Genomic DNA, 22,320 nt, shown 5'->3' on the forward strand with positions numbered 1-22,320 from the left:
AAGAGTGTGTTTTGGTGATGGTGTGACTCGATTTTTTAGAAGAGTGAGCAGTGTTTTGTGGACTTGTAGCAGGTGTCCTTGGTGCTGGTATTAGCTGTATGAGGATAGCAATAGTGTAGCTGTTCTGTATTGTATTAATGTCCAGCAGGTTAAGAAGGCATGTGTAGGTGGTGGAAATGGTGGTTGAGTGAGTTGGTGAGCTGTGTTGTTTTGTAGAATAGCCTTGTTGTGCAGTAGACATGGAGATGGGAAGTTGTGAACAGTGGCATGTTGCTTATTTTATTTGCGTCTGTTTAGGGTGGAAGGTGTATGAGTTACGGGTAGACCATGTATTGTACAGCAAGGCTCATTCGCTCATTGCACTATGAACAGATATGTTTGACTCATTATATTGTAACACTGATCATAACAAACATCTTTCATGTTTAAATACACCACATAATGCAGTGAGTCAGTTAATGCCCAGAACACATGAAACATGTCATGTAGGGAGGACTAAAAGTCATCTTATTTCAACCACATCATTCCGTCCCATGGTAGTGCTTGAGCATGTCCAACCATTTGCATTCTGTGCGGTTGAGAATCTCGCTGATACTTCCACCGCGGTTATCACAAATTCAGCCATCTCCAATATTACTAATTTTCCATGTGTCGGAGTTCCTTGTAATTTAGTACCAAAGGTGCTCCTTCCACCTTCCAGCGAATACATGCTTCTGTGTTGGGCGATTAACTGTTAAATCATTTTTGTTGTCTGTCTCACGTACAGGTCCATGCAAGGACATCTGAGTACATTCTTGGTATTACAGGAGAATGCCTTTAGTGTGAATTTTCTGTCAATAGTTTCTAAAAACTTAGGGCCTTATTTATGAAAAGTGTTGCATCGCTTGGGTGAAACAGCGATGCAACACTTTTCAGTGCACAATCCTTGCAACACCATGGATGCGCCGTATTTACTATGCGGCGCTCCAAGTTGCAAGGATTTACAGATACGTCAGGAATTCTGATGTATCTGTCAGAACAAAAATTACGCATTCCTGGAGTGTTTCTGGAAACCAGTGCAACTCCAGCAATGTGTCATTTCACATGGGACAAGCCCCATGTGTCACCCCTTACGCCTGCCTCAAGCAGGATCTTTGGGTCATATGTAAGAAGCTATTCAGCATTTTTTAACAGATTGGATCGCTTTTTCAGGCCATTGAGAAAAGCTAAATAGCCTTTTGGTATGTACAAAGGCCGAAAGGTGGTCACAAAATGGGATTTCTACCCAGCAGAAATAGCATTTTTCAAGTCCCTAAAAATGAAAATGCAAATAGGGATAATCACAAATAGGATTACCTGTTTGCCATTTCCTAAGTACATGTACAAAGCATTTCCTAAATACGAAAAGTGGATTTTGTAAATTATATTACCATCGACTCCAAGTCGATGGTATTCATGTGCAATTTTCAAAATGCACCTAAAATGCATATTTACTGTGCCATTGAGCGCCTAACTTGCCCCGAGAGCAACTGAGTGCTCTATACCAGCACTATTTTTTCCATTTGATCTGGGGGGGCTTAGGCCCACAGGTAGGAATACTTTTGCATTCCCAAAATTGTGATTCTTTATTAGGAAATGCAAAACTATTTGTAACTTTGTGGCTTGGCCCATATCAATCAATTGTAAGCATGCTACTCACCCGTGAGGGTCTCAAGACGCTGATGGGGGGGGATCCGCATATCTGTTTAGCTGAAGAGCCAGGTTTTCAGGTTCTTCCTGAAGGTGTTCAGGGAGGAATGAATGGCTCCACATTTTTATTTATTTATTTAATTTGTATAGCGCGTTATAACCACCGGGGCCTCTAAGCGCTGAACATAACGATTTCCTAATCGCGATTGCGACTCTGTAGGAATCGCTATCAGGAAAGTGCTATTTTTAAACATTCCACTTAGCGATTTGTTAGGATTCTCTATCACATATGTGATTTATATATCTCATGGCCTATGCATTTAACAATGGTTCAAAACTGCTTTGCTTAACACCGCGCAAGGCATAATGAGCACAAGTTACACTGCACTTAAAATGCTAAGAAATAAAAGGGGCCCTACTATTTACGCATGGCATTGCTTGCATATTTATCTATGATTTATTTCAATTAATGTACAGCACGCATGGTTCCCCGTGGGCATCGGTTCCGATTGCAGGGGGATTACAGGGTTTGCGTGGTGATCGATTTAAGAGTTACACGTAGCGGTGGCTATTATGTGTCCCGACAGCCTCCTAGTGCATTATTTGGGGCAGCCCGCAAGGGTCATAGGGCTGGGGGTGAATTGCCTGGGCGGAGCGGTGTCTGGAGGTCTGTCCTTGCGAGGTGAGGACCTGTATTTGAAGAGACTGCTCGTTGGTGAGGACCGGAATGACCTGGTTCGATCGGCGGAATAATTGCAAGTCAATTATTCCGCTGATGGAACCTGTAATCCCCCTGCGATCGTATCCGACACCCACACGCTGACATTATCTATTGGATTCTCAATGCTCAAAGGCTCACGTCCTGATGATGATCTCAGTAACTTGAGATTGAAACGCCGTCGACCTTATCAACAAAAACTCCATTACTGCTTGCATTTATTTGTGGAGTTTTGTAATTTATGTTTGTTGTTCAATGCAATGTTTTCTTAACTGTCACCTACACACCTTCACTTCACGAACTTCTAAAGCCCTTTGTGAGCACTGAAACACTACGTAAAAGATATGATGGTTAATTTATGGAGATAATAAATGTATTGTCATATGTAACAAAACTTTGTGTCCATGAATATTAAATAACCTAGTCCTCCTAGGACTCCTCATGAATCTGTTCACTTGATTTAATCTATTGAAAAAATCACTTTAGCCCAGGCTACCAGAGGACCCTTTGGGCCTCTACAAAGACCACTGTTCTTACAAGCATCATACTTTACCCCGGGTCTCTGTGCTGGGGTCCCCTTGTTCCTAAAAAACATACTTCCATAGTGGCCCGCAATGTTTTCGTAATAACAAGTGAGTCCTAAAAAGGCCCCCACCACAGTTTGAGTAGAAGGTACCTCCCACGCTATCACAGACTGAATCTTGGCATCCAAAGGGCAAATATTCCTGTTCCCCACCTCATGCCATCAACCAACAGCTCACCGAATACCTGGAACTAAACCACCTACTCCACACCTCACAGTTAGGATTCTGTGCCAACCACAGCACCGAGACCACGCTGATCGCAACCACAGATGACATCAGAACTCTCCTCGACCGAAGAGAAACTGTGGTCCTGATCATCCTCCACCTCTCTGTTGTGTTCGACACCGTCTCCTACTACACCCTCATTGACAGCCTCTACAATGCTGGCATACAGCAAAACGCCCTCAAGTGGATCGCCTCTTTCCTTACAGGACGGACACAGAGCATTGCCTCCCTTCAACTCTGCACCAGGGGTTTCATGTGCAGCGTACCCTAAGGTTTACCCGTCAGCCCCATCCTGTTCAACATCTACATCTTCCCGCCTCTAACTTCTGCCTCTAGCATTGCCAGGATACTCCAGTAGTAATTGAGCGAGCTATAAAACCCCATATAACATGACCCCCCTTGCAGATGTTGTCAGATCCCAGGGACGCAACATAATGTCTTATGCAGATGACACGCATTTATCCTCTCACTCACCGCGGACCCATCTAATGCCAAAACCAACTTCTGCAACGCCATGAGCACCATAGCCAAATGGATGAGAGACAGCTGCCTCAAACTCAACTCCAACAAAACTGAAGTACTGATCTTCGGGAAGAACACCTCCGTATGGGACCACAGCTGGTGGCCAGCAGAATTTGGACCAACACTAACACCGACAGACCATGCATGCAACCTAGGCATCATACTAGACAGGCAACTGACCATGATAAGACAATACAATGCAGTCACCTCCTCCTGCTTCCACACCCTTCGCATGCTCCGCAGAATCTTCAGATGGATCCCAACCAACTCCAGAAAGACAGTTACCCAGGCTCTCATCACCAGCTGCCTCGATAACAGCCAAGCACCCTACACCAGAACTTCCACCCAGCTCCTCAAAAGATTCCAGACCATACAGAACGCCGCAGCCAGACTCATCCTGGACTGCCCCAAATGGACCAGCATCATCCCTCACTTCAGAAACCTCCACTGGCTCCCCATCACGAAGAGATGCCAGTTCAAGATCCACATGCACAACTACAAAGCCTTCCACGATGAAGGACCATCCTACACCAGGCATCAACGGAACCTCCATCTGCTTGCTGGACACCCCCGCATCCGTCACAAGGGGGGCCGCTCCTTTTCCTACATTGCACCCATGACCTCCACCTCCGAAAAGCACCGTCGTTGGAGGACTTCAGAAAGAAACTCAAGACCTGGCTTTTCGACAGAGACTTGGCACCCTCAGCGCCCAGATACCCTTAGGGGTGACGGTGCTGCGCTATACAAACGCTGATGGATTGATGCCCAAGATAGACAGTGTGAACTAAACTATTAGTGAAATTGAAAATAATGTAATTAGTCACTAGGTAATGCAATTTTCACTAGGGGTGCACACTCATCAAAACACACTGCCTCGGCTGTCCGCAAGAGGGCGGGGTTGGAACGGTGCCTTGTCTGGTGCCAGGCTGTGAGGAAGAGATTAAAGACAACTGAAAAAATTCACTTCACGCAGCCTAACATATTACGCAACCGGATAGCGTGCGTGTGTAAGAGCTGGGTTGTAGTCACTTCCGTGCTGGTTTCCTTTCATGGCCATTTCCACAGAACTCTCATTTATTTCAATGAAATATTTAAATGAAAAAAAATACACAATTTCTAAAGCGTTGCTGCCAAACATCGACAATGAGCATTTATGAGACCTCTTCCGGGGGTGAGGGGGGGGGGGCGTTGAGGGGGGCTGCCAAGGTCCCAGAGCACCAAATTATTTTCCAAAAAAGCTTCCTAACCTCATTTGATTGTTTTATCGAGAATTTCCAAACTTGTCTGAGTTCTGTGTCCGAACAGAGGGGGGGGGGGGGGGGGGGGGGGGGGGGGGGGTTACAATTTTTAAAACCACTATTTGAATTCTTAATGATTTTGTTGGAACCTGATCTATAGTAACCTCTGTCCCTCAGATTGCATCATAGGAAATCGCCTTGCAGTAGCACTTAATAAGGAAACGGCTATATGCCTTTTGAGCCAAGAGACATCACGAGGAATAAATGACAAGGCCTTAATGGGTGACCTAAGAGTGATGTCACCATCATTTAAACTCACATATCTAGTCCTCTTCAAACCAGCTCAAATAGATGTGAACATGATAATTAGAAGCATGACAAAATGCTGCATTGTTACTTCCCACATAAGGATTTTGAAAAACAAGTTTTTGTGTTTGCTTTAATACTCATACGGACCTGTTTGGGAGTACATAGAAAAATACCTATATATTAGGATAAAGAGCTGTGTAAAGTAAACCATCAGATATTTTCATTTACATTTCAAATAGTGACTGCTGAAAGCCTATGCGCACTGCTCTGTCTCAATATGTATTTAAGGTGACTGAGCACAAAGGGGAAAGAGGTCGGTGGATAAGGAGAGAAGAAAGAGTTTAGCGGTTAAGGCTGCAGACTTCAAAACCGAGAGACTCAAGCTAAAATCCCGGCGTTCCCTCTGGCTGGAGAGAACCGTGTGATCCTCAGCATGCCAGCTTATGGGGCTGCCATCAGTCAGTTTATCTTGCAGAAATTGAGAGCTTTTAGAGGAGGTCAGTGCACAGTTCAGTGAAATACAAGAGACTAGTGCAGAAGAAAAGTGGAGGAAAAGTGAAAAGATACTGGGGTGAGTTAGGAGCTAGATGTATCTGTATTTGTGAACCCTGCAGACTTTGATGGGGCAGCATCCTTTACCCCGCATGCGTTACTCCGCTGTGCCATTAACCAACATTTTTTACACCGCAAAATCTTTTACAACGCTGGTCTTTACACCGCAAACTATTACAACACATTCCCCAAAGTAACGCCCTGTGGAGTTACCATGGTAAATTGCGTTGCAATGGGGAATGCGTTGTAATAGTTTGTGATGTAAAGCCCTGCGCTGTTAAAGATTTTGCGGTGTAAAAACTGATGAGTAATGGCACGCTGAGTAAAAGTGTGCGGGGTAAAGTGTCCTATTCCTTTGTTGACATAGATTGAGCACGAATAAGTGTTCCAACCAAATCTAATACAAGGCTAGGATGGTCTGGTCTCCTGAGTTCTCCACTGCCCTGCCCCCACCCAAGGACTGACCCTAGAGAGCTCACAGCACTGGTGCAGACCCTCTCCTCTGTCGAACACTGACCAGAAGATTGCCATGGGTGGAGGAGAAAGAGGGATGGGTCAAGATGCAAGGAGCTCTGCTATGGACTAATAAGGACTTCATTGTGGATTGTGTACGACTAATTTTGACCAACAATGTTTTCCTTTTCAAAAATGAATATTTTAGACAACTGAAGGGGACCAGCATGGGGGCCACATGTGCCCTAAGTCTGGCCTGTCTCTATGTAGGAAATTTTGAGACTAAGCATATTGACAACGAGATGGCACCCTTTTTTGAGAATGTAGCGGGCTGGTACCGCTACATTGACGATATTTTTTTCATTTGGGAAGGGACTACTGACCTATTGGAAGAGTTTTTGAGTTGGATTAACCCAGGAGACCCAAATCTCAGATTTACCTCGACATACAGTACCACAAAAGTTGACTTTTTGGACACCTCCATCAAAAATTCGGAAGGGGTGTTAGCAGTTGAGTTGTTTACCAAACCTATGGCCAAAAACACTCTTCTCCACTTCTCTAGCTTTCATCCCAAATCCCAAACAGAGAGCATCCCATTTAGCCAATTCCTCCGGCTGAGGAGGAATTGTTCTGATATTAATGACTACTACAAGCATGCTGAAATCCTTAAGAACAAATTTAAGGAGAGAGGATATCCCCAAAAACTCTTATCTCACTCACTAAAGAGGGCCAGATTCTATGATCGCGATGCCCTTATCAAAAAACCTAATATACAGAAGAGTCCTCTGAATAGAGTAGTATTTGTGAGTAAATTTTCCCACATTAGCAATCAAATCAAAAATGTGGTAAATAAACACTGGCCCATTCTAAATCACGATGAAGAAAATGCATTAGAAAAAACACTTTTTGCATTTAAAAAGAACAAAAATTTGCAAGACTTACACACTTATAGAGAGGAGACAAGAGATAATCAAAGAACACTTGACAACACCAAAGTAGTGGGTACATCTAAGTGTGGAATGTGTAACATCTGTGAACAATGCATAGTAGCATCTGAAATTTCATGTAACAACAAAACAGTTAAATGTAGGACTCACAACAATTGTAAAAGTAAAAATGTGATTTATCTACTTGAATGCCCCTGTGGGCTCTGCTATGTTGGAGAAACAGGGAGAGAGGCTAGGATCAGATTACAGGAGCATAGATCAGCGATCAAAACAAAAAAGATAACTGCTCCAATTGTCTCACATTTTTTAGAAATGAAACATGGAGAATGTGATTTCAAGTGGTTCATACTGGAGAGGGTAAAGATAGGCAAAAGAGGAGGGAATATTGTCAGGGCTCGAAAATAAAGAGAGCAATGGTACATTTCTTATCTGAACACAGTAAGAAATGGACTCAACTCCCGTGAAGAATGGGAGCGGATAATTGGTGGACTGTAAGTCCTTTCCATTATGGATCCGTAGCCTCATTGCTGAGACCCCAGTATCATCTAAGAATAGAATGAGATCTCTGTGAGCCTAAATAGGGGATAACTGATAGGACTCTTTTTAGTTTTAATATCTATTCATGACCTATCGGCGATCTTAACATATACTCTTGTGATCTCTTGGCACTTTAGCTGAATAGCCATAAACTAACCACCCGGTATAGCAACAAGACAGCTTATCGTAACCGATATAGGAGTATAACTATTATTTTAAACTATTATTTTATACTTGAAGTATCAATTGACGCAGAAATGTAGATATGTGGTGCCAAAAAAGCGGGATGTATAGGCTGCGGTACAAATACAACAATAATAAAAACAATCGTTTTCATAAAATCTGAATTAGGCTGCCGTACAAATACATAAATAATAAAAACAACAACATTTGAATTACGCAAAACTTAAAATATCCAATAATGTCAGTATTTGATGTGTCTTGTATGACTATCAATGTGTGCTGAACAATAAATATATTCAAGAATAAACGCACACGATAATAGAGGGTTAAGAATGAGGGTGTGTCCTTCGATTTAGAGATCTCGGGCGCACCGTTACCAAAATGCCGCATCACCATAATACATAATGTTATCTGGGCATTTTCGGAAAAAAAATTCCGCCTAAGTAAATATGTTAGAGTAAAGAAAGGGTCCCTCTATTTGGGAATAGTATCAGGTATGCCTCTGGACATTGTAGTTTCTTCTGGGTTAACTAAATCGTGGCCCTCTTTCTATGTCTAGTATCAGTGTCCGTCATTGACTCCCACTGAATACTACGTCATCTAACGGCTAGGAGACGTCGCGTATTACCGCGTATCACTGAGTATATAAATCGCGCAGTTGATTCAGACCGCATTTCGATCGAATACCTCGGGAACTGCACGCGGAAGGTTCGGCACTTATTATTTTAAGGTACGTTGGCTGGCCATGGGGCGATAGCGAATAAATCTCGAGATTGCCTGGGTACTAACTATAAAACGGCAACTCTTTTCACAGAGGCGGCATTATTTAAAGACTGAAGAGACTGAAGGCAGCTCTCAGACCATTAGCGCGCCTTAATTGAAATTGAATGTGAGTATGACTATCGCGAACTTATCGGAATACACTAATAGTGCATATGTTTAAAGACCCTAATGGATATATAACGTTTATATTTTTCGTATTTCTTTCTAATCCATTAGTGTATCACGAGTATTCAATCTCGGCAATCACAACTCTATACCGCGTGCAAGTAAAATTATACACAACAAGGTTTTAAGTGAGTATCTTACTATTATAGTGAAATAAGGGAACAACGTGTAGGCAATCTAGGTGACATAGATTGATAGTGATAACTCTCTATCTTGCAGGTCCTATATATATATATATATATATATATATATATATATATATATATATATATATATATATATTTTTTTTAATCTGCCCAGAAGGGACAGTTCGTGTTCGTTCTTCGTGTATACAACATCGGGGAAAAAAAACAGGATGTAAGTATCACACCTCGCTCATCTAGACATAGAGGCGAATGTAATTATATGCATATCATCTATACTATATATGGCATGGCCACTGTTAGTAGCACCGCTATGGCAGAGAACTAAAATCCAGTTCTATTAGATCTAAAATTTGATATAGACCTAGACAACCTTGCCGTATTCTCCCTTAATACGAAAATTATTATCTTGTTCTTATTCACTATGTATTACAGCATTTGAGCTGAGGTCTATACAAATACCTTCAGCAGTTGAAAATACGACCCTGTTTGAGAGGAAGGAGGTGTCTATCCCCTACCTAGAAGGCAGGCTTTCCCTTAAAGGTCAGTAATGGATTGTGGGCAATAGGGTTTATCGTACCTAGCACCATTGAATTGGACCACCGAGGTGATTATATCTTCTGGGGTCTAACCAGTATGAACAAATTTGGAATCAGAAAGACCATTTGCTCAATATGTGATTATGAAAAGAAAGACAATGAAATGTGAAGTGTCTAATGAAGTTAAAATGTTGACAGAGATATCTTGCAAACTGCATTGATTAAGATATTGGTTTCAATAGATCATGTATAAAGAAGTAGGGTCTTGTTTATGGTCATAATGAGTTATATGGATACGATCCATTCTTGTGAACCAAAGAAGAGAAAAAAAGTTTTATGTGTATGTACAGAGTCATCTTAATGTGATATGAGTATGTTGTAATGTGATGTTCAATTTGAGGAGCAATAGCCATATGATACCAGTTCTGTTCTTTCGGCGGATTTCTGCCTTATGTACAGTTTGCTTGTTTGATTTGTCATAGTATGGAATCGAAGACATATTTTACTTGAATTTCAGTTATCTTGGGAAGACAGCTAATATTTTCCTGAGGAAGACGGCTGTATGTTAAATGTCCGTCGAAACGCGTTGAAAACTGGGGGAGAAGTACAATACATATTGGTCAAGGAGTATTCTGACTGGCGCTGAATATACCTTTTCTGTCCCTCCCTTACTAGCTTTAGGAATTAATTGGATGAACTTCTGTATATCATTTGTTCCTATGTATATTGTCTGTTTTCCCTTGTTTTATACACTTTCTTAATGTGTTTTTAATCTGCTTTTTAATTATAATAATAAACTGTGCATTTTGAATCTATTTGTCTTTACAGAATTGGGTTACTTATTGCATTGCTCTGATTGATATGTTTTTATGTTTGATGAATTGATGTATAGTCTGTATGTATAAGTTGATCTGTTCTTATTACGGTGCCCAAAGGGATTTTTTTTTTTTTGACACAGCTCTGCTATGGACACCCAGGAAGCACATATTTACCAACTGGAACCTCCACAATGCATTGTTTTTTTCTGTAGAGAAACTGGTTACTGTGGCGGCTCAGTGGTCCAGGTAGTGAGTTCTGCATTTTGTGGCAGCGAGAGGCCTCTGAATAAGCAGTAGGATTACCAATTTAGAATTAGTTGGTGGTAGGCCTGGCTGGAAAGCAATAGACTATCACTTACATAAGCGGCTTAGGTAAGTATACAGTTTACTAACAGCATACCTCCCAACTTATTGACCTATGGCACCCGCCTTGAAGGGGCGGTCTCACACTCGCTAGCCTCCATTCTTCACCGCTTTGCTGTAACAGTTTCTGGCCAAAGCTTAGATACAGGACAGACACAGCTCAGAACAATCTACATAAAACTTGTTTGATATAGTACTTTATACACTGTAAATCACAGATGTATCTATCACCAAATTTATGGTACTCAGCTTCGCTGGTCTGCCTGGACTCGCGACCCGTCTGTCGGGACTCGTGACCGGATGATTCCCACTGATGAATGTTTAACTTATTCAACTATCTCTCCAATAGTCTGATAGTTTCAGGGAGAACAGTGCAGCAAGACAGAGCTCAGGTATGTAAGTATTACTACATTGTTATGTATTTTATCACACTTAAAGGTAAAGTAAGGTAAGGCAAGGTAAGGTAACCCCGGATTAAAAAGTCACCTTGAAATGGTGATGTTTACTAAAAGCAGCCATTCACCTACAGGGAAAGCAATGCAATCTTACCAACAGAATGTCAGAAAACTTTCGAGGTTTTCATCATTTGTATACCAATAGGGATTGTTAGAATGATACTCATATTGTTTGCTATAAAAACTTTCTTTTGAACTTGTTCCCGATTTCCAACAAGATACTGAATGCTTATACTTTACTCACCCAGCATAGTTTAAAGCTTTGCACGACGCAGACAGAGAAATCGAATCAGAAATAGATTCAGACTTAAGAGTGCATGACATCCTCAGTGTCTACTTTTGTCTGAGTAGTGGACACCGTTTGTACCCTGGGCTCTAATCTAGAAGAAGAGTCATTCCCCGTTTATTGCCTAATAAACTTCTATGTGATATATTTTGTGTTGAGCAGGGTTGGCTGGATGGGATACTGCTTCTCTTGATCACTAGAGAGCCTGTGTTCCCACATCTTGATTTTCTGAGTGAATAAACAGAGGGTCCGACTGTACAGGCTGGAAACTCTTGCCAGTAAAATCATGGGCGTATTAAGTGTTTCATGTTTAGCCAATCACCCGCCTGATGCCTATCCTATGGGATGGGGAACTACTGAAAGCTCCCCTGTTAGCCGAAAGCCTCTCCTGCCCCATCACACACTAACCACCATTCGACAACCACCCCTTGCACAGGCTACTTTACAGCCGGTTGCAAATGCGAGTGTATTTGTTTCCCATATAGGAACTTCACATATGGATTTGGACCCAATAATTCAAGGGATAAAAATTCAGAATCCCCAAATTTAGGAGCAGGGACACCCGCTGGAATCAATATTTCTGGCCATACAGTATCCCGCTTATGCCGTACTTGTGCTGTGTGTGACGGAATAAATGCAGGGTGAAGTCTGGCTCCTTATGTGCTATAATTTAAAAAAATTATAAACTAATGTACCTAAACTTCAGCAATTAAGTAAGGGGTATATCTTTGTAATAGGCTTCCATAATAAGATGAGGTGTAAAATAAACCATGCACTTTCTTTTAATATAAGGCATAGTAAAGTTATACAGTTAATGCAAAGTAATTCTCTTCCAAATTCCTATGCAGTGTAATAAAACATGGGTATAGTCTTCTGTGATTTATTAAGGATAAAGACGTGAGAAGCATTTATAGTAATAACCTGCAACTCAGTAACGCATAAAGTATCGATAGTAATGCATGTAAAACCTGCTGGGAAAACTAAACGGTAATCACCTTCTGCAGGATGATACGCAAACAATCCCAGTATTTGTCTGTAATACATTTGGGGAGAGGATCTGGCATAAAGGCGACGGCTCTCAACTGTGGAACTGGCGAACCAGGTTCAAATCTTTGCGTTGGTTCAACATCCTGTGATTCTTGGCAACTCATTTAATCTCCTGTGCCTAAAAATGAACAAATATGTCCTTGTGTAATATAGCTGGTGTTCATGTAAAGCCCTCCAATTCCTTAGGATTGTGTTTGCGCTATATAAGGGAGGTTGAGGATGAGTGCTGCTACTGAGTTTTGTATTGTCTGTGGTCTCTTCAGGAGGCCTGAGGTAATTCCTATGTACAGTGTGTTCCCGTAGTCCAGCCTACTGATGACAAGGGTCTGCGTGACAGTCTTTCTGGAGTTGACTGGGAGCCATCTGAAGATCTTTTGGAGAATGCATAGCATGTGGAAGCATGCAGATGATACTGTGTTTACCTGCTTCTTCATAAATAGCTTGCCTCCCAAGATGATGCTGAGGTTGCAGGCGTGGTCTGTCGGGCGGGGGTGGGCTGAGATCAGCAGGCCACTATGTGTCGTTCCATGGCTAGGTGTTGTTCCCAAATATGAGAACTTTCGTCTTGTCTGTGCTGAGCTTGAGACAGTTGTCCTTCATCTAGCAGCGATGTTCATCAAACATCTGTGGAAGTTGGCTCTGGTAGTGGAGGGATCTTCTGACAGCAAGAGGATGCGCTGGGTGTCGTCGGTAAGGAGATGATGTTGAGTCTGTGCGGTCTGAAGGTGTTGGCAGGGGGGTCATATATGTGTTGAAGAGGATGGGGCTGAGTGACGATCCTTAGGGAACACCGCAGATTATCTTCTTGGGTTGTGATGTGAACTGTGGGAGAAGGATTCTCTGGGTTCTTCTGGTGAGGTACGATGCGATCCATTTGAGGGTGTCTCCCTGGATTCCGGTGTGGTGGAGCCTATTATTCAAGATGTGATGGGAGACAGTGTCAAAAGTGGCTGCAAGGTCTACGGGGATGAAGGCTCCTGTTTCACCAAGTTCCAGGATGGCCCAGATGTCGTTATTGCATATTCTATGCAAATTTAAATATTAATTCATTTGTTGCCTGTGTTATGTAGTCACTGCCTGTCAGGTTCTGTATCAGGTACTCAGCGGCAGTCAGTGCTCCTTTGAGTCAGGCAGCGGTGGTGAGATGCAGCGAGTGGGGGTTATTGTCAGTGCACGTAAGCTAGTGCGGTCATGTAACTAATGTTGCTCAGTCGGCAGCTGTGAGAAGTAGGCAGCGGCTGCAAAAGTCAGTAGGTTTAGTCAGTGGTATTCAGAAATGGGCACTGGGTGTGCGAGTGATTGAGACACTTTGGGGAGCTGTGAGAGAGGACTCTGGTGTCTAATGACAGTTTTGATGGTCTGTAGCGGTGAAAGGAGGTCAGTGCATCAGTGGCTGTGAAGGCGGCATGTGGCTGCCTCTAGGCGTAAGGTAGCGGTGTTTGTATTAAATGTGAGAGACATACAGGTCCTGTCATAGCAGTGAGTACATTTGAAGCAGCCAGGCAGACTTGGTACTGTTTGTGTGTAGGCACTATAGTGGGTCGAGGTGGAAGACTTTTATATACTTTTTGTATTTGTAAAATACTACTGAAACAGGGACTAGAAAAGTGGATTGTGCAGTACCAGGTGCTTTTGCAAGTGAAGCACTTGAACATCTAGTGCCCAGAGGACGGCTGGCCTTGGATGGGCACTGTCCTTTCTATAGCATGCTTGCTTTTGAACACTCTGCTTATACTTGGCACGATACCTTGCAGGATGAGTCTAATCACTGCACAGTCAGAGTACAACTGGGAGAGGTGGACTGTTTATGTCAAACTCATCGAGGGGCTGCTTTTAAATGAAGCTGATTCTCATGAAATGTCTTTGTGAAACACTGTACTCGGCACTGGGTATTAACCCCTTGCGTGCGGCCACGATTCTGCGCCTATGCGGCACTTCTAAAGAGTGGGCGGGTTCATGACGGCCCCCAGCCGTCATCAGCACATGCCCACCATGCTGCATGACGGACGGGGCCGTCATCAGCATGCAAGGGGTTAAACTGTAACAAAACAACACAATGCAGAGGAGGCCATGTTTGTAGGCGGCTCAGTTTAGAGTAATACGCTAGTTTTCGCAGTGCTACACATGACACTAACATGACTGCACATACTATGTTGTATGACGGAATCATGCATGCTATTACCATGCATGCCTTTACAAGGTATCCATTACAACTCATTAGTCTTTACCGTGCATGTCTTTACCACTTTAATTTTTACCACACCTAATCAGTGTCATATTATTCGGCCCTGAATTGTAACAATGCGACCCCCCCATAGGTCTGTAATGTTTTGGGCTTAATCCATATTCGCAGGTTTTACGTTAATTGCATTTTATAAAATCATTAATTTTATTTGATAGCCAATTCCTTTCTTTTCTTGATTCATAAAAGTTTAGCGTTACAATGTCCCCCAATGACCTTTTTTTATATGCTATTTGGGACCCATGCCAATGACTTATTTGAGATGTTTGTCCTTTTCCAATATATCCCAACTTTTTTGTAGGATTTTTTTGATACTGGACTGAGCGGGTTCGAATTCCAGAAACAGCCTTTTTACTTTAGCATCTTTCATAGTTGGTTCAGTGTTCTGTTGGTTCAGTAATTGTTCTCCTGTTTTTTTTAATCAACCCTCTGCTTAGCTTCCTTTAGTACATTGGGAAGGTCACCTCGATGGGTAAATCTTCCAATCATTTTAGTTATTTCATTTTCATATTCATCCCCTGATGAGCAAATTCTTTTTGCTCGCAACATTTTGTCATATGGAGATTATATATATCCAAATATATTTATATATATCTATATCTATCTCTCTCTCTCTATATATATATATACACACACACACACACACACACACACATATATATATATATATATATATATATATTACACTTACCTGCAAAATACTTACATTTTCGTTGTAAAGGAATGCGTGATAAAAGTGTTCATGGCAAAGACATGCTTTGTAGAGACTAAAGCGTTGCAATGGACGCGTGGTGAAGGTAATGCGTGGTAATGACAGCTTTGTAAATGCTGTTTCTCCGGGGCACAGTACAAGGTATGGGCTATTATTAAGGCAAAGCCTTTGATATTTTAGACACAGATACAATAAGTACCGTTGAGTTGGGTTTTAATAGAGTCGATCAGTGTTTCGATGTTCAAGTCATATAAACACTTTATTCGTGCAGGGCATGGGTCTCCAAACTTTCTATAATAAGAGATACTTATATTCAGTAGCACCTGGTGTTTGCTACGAGAGGTAGGGCGAGCGAGCAGGGGATGTGGGGGGGGGGGGGGGGGGCAGAAGGGCCGCGAAGGGAGGGGGGCAAAATAAATAATATTATATATTTTTTTAACTTGCATTCAGCCAGCCGCGTCCTGCTCCTCTTCTTTGGCACAAGCTCTCAGAATGCCCTACGGTCAATCCTGAAGCTGCTCTCACATGAGAACAGCTTCAGAATTGGCCTGAGCGCCCTCAATGAGGGCTCCAGGACAGACTGGGAGTCTGTGCCTGCTTTTTCCAACCCCAGTAATGCAGCTGGTGTTGGCGAGAGCTTCACTGAGCCTGAGACGACCGGCCAAACTGTCATGCGCACTGACACTCCAGTGTTTCAGGCAGGTTTGCAAGCATTCATATACAAGGGTAACACACAGCTGCCATAGCTTCAGTGCCCTTGGCACCAAGGTAATAATCCCACAGTACCACATGATTTATCATTTAAATATCAACTTTAGATATATCTCAGAAATTCATCCATTTTTCTCCAAACATCGGCTCATGAGTTCTGAAATTACACACGGTTGTCTCAAGTACACATGTATTATTTCAACCGAGTAACAGCTTTAAATTCAGTAAATTGGGCAGCACACAGGAGAGCTTCTTACATGTAGGTGGAGAGCTACCAGTAGCTCACAGGCTACTATTTGGACCAGCCTGGTGCGGTGGAATCATAGTACAACAGGAAGCTGAGTTCAGTGAGTATTTTTCCTCTCATATAGCTGCTCATTTTCATTCTTGCAGCCCTGTACATGCCATTATAAATGCAGGACTACAAGTCCCACCATGCAAAGAGGTGTGTATGCTTTGAAGGTAGGACATGCTGAGACCCACTCACATGACAGGGCATAGACTAAATGTTCTGCTCTCCTAAAATGTACTTCTCAAGCTACCCACGAGTGTGCATGAAAGGGATGGGTTATAAAAGATAATGCATATGCATTATAGTGGTCGGAAATGTACATTAGTTGCACTAGCGCATTCCAAAATGTAGAAAAAGAACTTCAAGTAATGTCTGGCCAGTGAACAGAAGGTATTGAGAAGGGCTGGTTTTTTTTTATAAATTAGGGTTCAACCTCCAAAGCAATTTAAATAGAAAAAGAGAGTACCCTGCCTCAGGATATACAGGCCCTAGCTAAGGGGTCCAACAGATGTATATTGAAGGGGTGATTAACCTAGGGGTTGACACTACACATAGCAATCACATGGTCAAATCAAATAGACTATACAGTTCATGTTAGAAAATATATATTTTTATTTATTATTGTTTTCTGATAACAGGGATATTTAAAAAAAAATTTTTTATAAAGAAATATTTTTTTTGTATCGCCGTATGTCTCCAGGAATACGGTTATTGTCCTAGGCGTATGTCTCCAGGAATACGGTTATTGTCCTAGGCGTATGTCTCCAGGAATACGGTTATTGTCCTCACTACATCAGGACCCGTAGCTAAAACCATCTATCCGGACTAACACCCCGATTTATACAACACATTAACCACCTATGTGCTGTACTCGCAAGAAATAGAAGAATGAATGGTAGAATGAATGGTGTATGGTATTAGATGAGAAAGAGTGAGTAGGGATTGAAGTGAATGACACTGTGTGTGTAAAGATTGGCCGTTACTGGGTAGGACGAACTGTCTTGATGTTGTTGTCCTTATATCTATGTTTGTCTTATTTATGACTTATATGTACCTATGATACAAAAAAAATATTTCTTTATAAAAAATTTTTTTTTAAATATCCCTGTTATCAGAAAACAATAATAAATAAAAAATATATATTTTCTAACATGAACTGTATAGTCTATTTGATTTGACCATGTGATTGCTATGTGTAGTGTCAACCCCTAGGTTAATCACCCCTTCATATACATCTGTTGGACCCCTTAGCTAGGGCCTGTATATCCTGAGGCAGGGTACTCTCTTTTTCTATTTAAATTGGTTTTTCCCCCCTACTACCTGCCTATATCCTAAGGCTACCCACGGGGAACCCCCTTCTTTGTCTACTCAACCTCCAAAGCAGTTGTCTTCCAGACTGGGCCCTTGAGGCGTTTGCACTTTAACCACTTTAGCGAATACACAGTTGCCAACACAGCGTCTCAGAGAAAAACCCGGACCAGGCAACAGGATCTATGATGCATCCTATGTCTGGAATGTAAACACTTCATTAAAAAAAATAGGCTGCGAGTGCTGCTTGTGCAAATAAAGGGCTTGCATTTCAATTATAAAATGCAAGCAATGTTCCTGATCTTAGGCGCCAGGCAGACAGGCCTTCCTCGGTTACAGCAGGACAAGAAGAGCTGGGGGGCATGGTGGCCCCCACTTCCCGACCAGCTCCACCACTTACCAGCGTCTGGCAACAAAGGTGAGTGACTTAGGTATTTAATGTTCGTGTCTGTGAGCAGCCTGCAGCGCACAGATTTTAATGTCACACTTCGAAAGCTATTGCAAATTGAGTCATTAACATTCCTGTCATCCACAGCGCTACGAAACGACAAATCTGATGTAGTGAACGCTATATCAAAAATATTCAAATTACAATAAACATTTTTGTATAGCGCTCGTGGCCCTGCTGGGCAGTAAATAGCAGCTGCTACTAAAGAAGGCACTTTTGAACCAGTCTGTTCGACACTGCGGAACAGCTGCTGCGGACCCGGGATGCCCTGGCCCAAAAGTGCGTCTCGAAAGAAGCTGTTTTCATTTTATTTTACTTTCACAGAATGAATAGTGCCTAGAGGCAAACCAGTTCACGGGGGCTTATTTACAAACCCCTTGCGCCTCAGGTGCGACACTTTCCCCCACGTTCAAAGTGAGGCACGGGCGGCGCAAGAGCCTTGTATATATGCCCACTCCCCTCGGTGTGCACTAAATCGCGCTTTACGAGTCGGTAACGCGCAGCCCTGCGTCTGCGTCCAGAACTGGCTCTGCTGTTGCCCTGGTACCGCCTAGTCCCGTTGCTAGGGAGGAAGTTGCCAAGTGTGCCAGGGGGTCGCTCACTCACCACTGTCACTAGTTTCAGCTTCCGCTCGGCGGCGCTCCCGGGGAGCAGGTGCAGGCAGAGGCCGCCCAGCAGCAGGCACCAAACAGACGGAGCCCTGCCCAGAGCGCCCTCCATGGCGCGGCGGCGCGCAGTGTCTGAGGCGCTAGACCAGAGATACACTTGGCACAGTGACTCAACAGAGGGGGGCGGGGCCATCTATGACTTCAAAGAGGGCATGGGAGTGTGGCCTGCTTACAGAGGAGGCCATGTGACTGGCTCTGTTCAGATCCTTTCCACTTTCGCTTACTCCTCCCCAATCCGAGCTTGCCAGGCATGTTTTTGGTTCACGATGACGACACGTGGGGAAACAATTCTGTCAGTAGTCTTTGAACCCTTCAAATAACCGGTGTATTCTTACTGTATTGTGAATTTTATTTAGCTAGTTGTTTAATAGTTTTATTAATCGTCTTTCGCTTACTTCATAGGGCATGTATAAGGCGGGATAGAAGAAAGCATTGACAAGCAAAATAGTCCATCTGGCATTTTTTTAAATGCTATTATAGAAATACCTGGGTCCTATCACGATTCCCCCCACCCCTCCTACAACGCCCCCCCCCCCACAGCAGAGCCCCCGCTTTTTTGCACCCGCAGTGTTTAAAGTACATTTCTTCGAGTAAACTCATTATTTTAGACAGCACGACTCCGAAACATGTAGTGGCGAACTTTCGTCACTGGTTCGAGCTGTACTGTCTGAAAAGGAAGCATTACTCTCTCAGCGAAATATAGGGTTAAAGTAATTCACTTTTTCCTCTGCAGGTGAATAGAAAAAGGTAGCTGAAGTGTCACTATAGAAGAAGGTAAATGACAGGAAGCAGACGAGTAGAAGGTTTCTTTTAAGCTTTATTCTCCAGAATATTCAGCCTCATCCAACACGTCTTCCAGCATCGGAGGTCAGACAGCAACTGTCACATAAAGAACCTCCCAGCTAGAATGTTAACATCACCGTTCTAAGAACAGTAGAATAGTAAGAAGGAATACAACATATCTTCCTCCCTATCAGGAAAACAAACAAAAACTACAAAATAATAAAACAAACTAAACAAGAATTATTGTAATACATAGGGCCAGATGTAGGTGGCCATTTACCGACCGGTAAATGGTCATTTGTGATGTAGGGGCCCTATTTTACCGATTCAGTAAATTTACCGAATCGGTAAAGTTACCGAATCGGTATTTTTACCGATTCGGTAACTTGCAGATGTAGGTGGGACTCTTCTGAGTCCCACAGGCCTTACAGAATCGGTATTTTACCACCCAATCCAATTGGGTGGTAAAATACCGAATCCAGGTGTGCATGCACATGTGTGCATGCACACCTATGCCATGTGACAGACAGACATGCCCTTAGGGCATGTCTGTGTGCCACGTCACACATGCCTGAATTTGGGGTGCTAGAGGGTGTCAAAGTGACACCCCCTGCACCCTTGCAAGAATAGGTATTTACAGAATCGGTAAATACCGATTCGGTATTCCACATTGATTCCTATGGGCTTCAAGGCCCATAGGAATCAATGGGGGATACAGATTCAGTATTTACAGAAACGGTAAATACCGAATCTTACAGAATTGGTATTTACCGAATCAGAATTACCTACATTTCCCCCCCTCTAATTTACCACTTCTTAAATACCGAATCGATATGATTCGGTATTTTAGAAGTGGTAAATTAGATTTACCTACATCCGGCCCATAGTCTTTCAAATAAGAAGGAACACGTGATTCTCTTTTTAACAATTGATGAAGATTTGAAAAATCATGCAAATGTCTACTGAGTGAAGCATTTGAATCACGTGGACTTGAATTATCATGAACACAGCCAGAATCCAAACAATCATCATTTGAATTGTTATCTGAGTGTTGTGTGACATTGGTATCACCAATCACCACACTGATTCATGTGAAGATTATTGGAATGTGGATTAAACGAACAATCAGGAAAAGAATCAGGATGGTGATAGTTATTTGTTACAACTTCTTCAGGAACATTTTTCTTAACCAACACAACACTCCTTTTACTCCACAATTTGCCATTTTCCACCAAAACTGAATGCTTTGAAACTTTGATAATACGTGTCATAGGATAAAACTTAGATTTGTTACTTTTATTCCCAAATGGTCTTTTGATCTTAATGAAATCACCAATTGCAAATTGTAGTGCTTTTACTTTCATGTTAGAATCATATGTCTGTTTCCTTTTTACTTGAGACTTTTCTACTAAATCACAAACTTGTTTAATGTCAGGAATCATGTCAGCACATTTAGTTAGGTCTAAAACCCAATTAAGACTGAATTTGGAAGATCCGAACCGCCCTTTGAGAAGAACAAAAGGAGGTGTAGTAGTGACCGAATGTGGAGTATTGTGATAGCTCTACAACCGATCTTGAACAGCCTCTTGAATAGAAACACCTAGAATAGTAGCTGACTGGATAGTCACAGTGGTTGTTGGCATGGGAGGAGCACGTTTCCCGGGACGGCGAGGACCAGCATTCTACTTTGGTCGCAGTTGTGTCCTCTTCCCCTGTTGTTCCCGCCCCTGTCTGGACACTGAAAAGACCTTTCACGGCCCCCGCTCTGCGGGAGCCGTTCACAGTGGTTGTTGGCGGCTGGTAGGAGCACGTTTCCTGGGACTGCGAGTACCAGCATTCTACTTTGGTTGCAGCTGTGTCCTCTTCCCTTGTTGTTCCCGCCACTGCCTGGACACTGAAAAGACCTTTCACGGCCCCCGCTCCGCGGGCGCCGTTCACAGTGGTTGTTGGCGGCTGGGAGGAGCACGTTTCCCGGGACTGCGAGGACCAGCATTCTACTTTGGTCGCAGCTGTGTCCTCTTCCCCTGTTGTTCCCGCCCCTGCCTGGACACTGAAAAGACCTTTCACGGCCCCCGCTCCACGGGGGCCATTCACAGTGGTTGTTGGGGGCTGGAAGGAGCACGTTTCCCGGGACTGCGAGGACCAGCATTCTGCTTTGGTCGCAGTTGTGTCCTCTTCCCCTGTTGTTCCCGCCCCTGCCTGGACCCTGAAAAGACCTTTCACGGCCCGCTCTGCAGGCGCCGTTCACAGTGGTTGTTGGCGGCTGGGAGGAGCACGTTTCCCGGGACTGCGAGGACCAGCATTCTACTTTGGTCGCAGCTGTGTCCTCTTCCCCTGTTGTTCCCGCCCCTGCCTGGACACTGAAAAGACCTTTCACGGCCCCCGCTCCACGGGGGCCATTCATAGTGGTTGTTGGGGGCTGGAAGGAGCACGTTTCCCGGGACTGCGAGGACCAGCATTCTACTTTGGTCGCAGCTGTGTCCTCTTCCCCTGTTGTTCCCGCCAAGGGCGGGTCCGTTGTAGCCCGTTCGAGCCTGGAGGAGACCGGAATGGGCCCCCCCTCTTTCGTCATCCCTGGAAGCAGGTGCTGTCTCAAGTCTCTTGTAAGTACTTTGTGTGGT

At 43.2% G+C, this 22,320-nt stretch overlaps 1 protein-coding gene across 2 annotated transcripts in view; it reads right to left on the minus strand.

Moving 5' to 3' along the window:
* Positions 1-19,030, minus strand: part of LOC147658893 (prostatic acid phosphatase-like) — a 300,334-nt gene extending 281,304 nt beyond the window's left edge. For both annotated transcript variants that reach the window (XM_086952051.1, XM_086952050.1), the window contains exon 1: positions 18,855-19,030. In XM_086952051.1, coding sequence (XP_086808177.1) covers positions 18,855-18,968 — 114 coding nt within the window. In that variant the 5' untranslated portion in view covers positions 18,969-19,030. The remainder of the gene's footprint in view (positions 1-18,854) is intronic.
* Between the last annotated feature and the right edge of the window lie 3,290 nt (positions 19,031-22,320).

Source organism: Lissotriton vulgaris, unplaced genomic scaffold, assembly GCF_964263255.1.
Source record: "Lissotriton vulgaris unplaced genomic scaffold, aLisVul1.2 SCAFFOLD_1219, whole genome shotgun sequence".
In the NCBI taxonomy this organism is placed as follows: Eukaryota; Metazoa; Chordata; class Amphibia; order Caudata; family Salamandridae; genus Lissotriton; species Lissotriton vulgaris.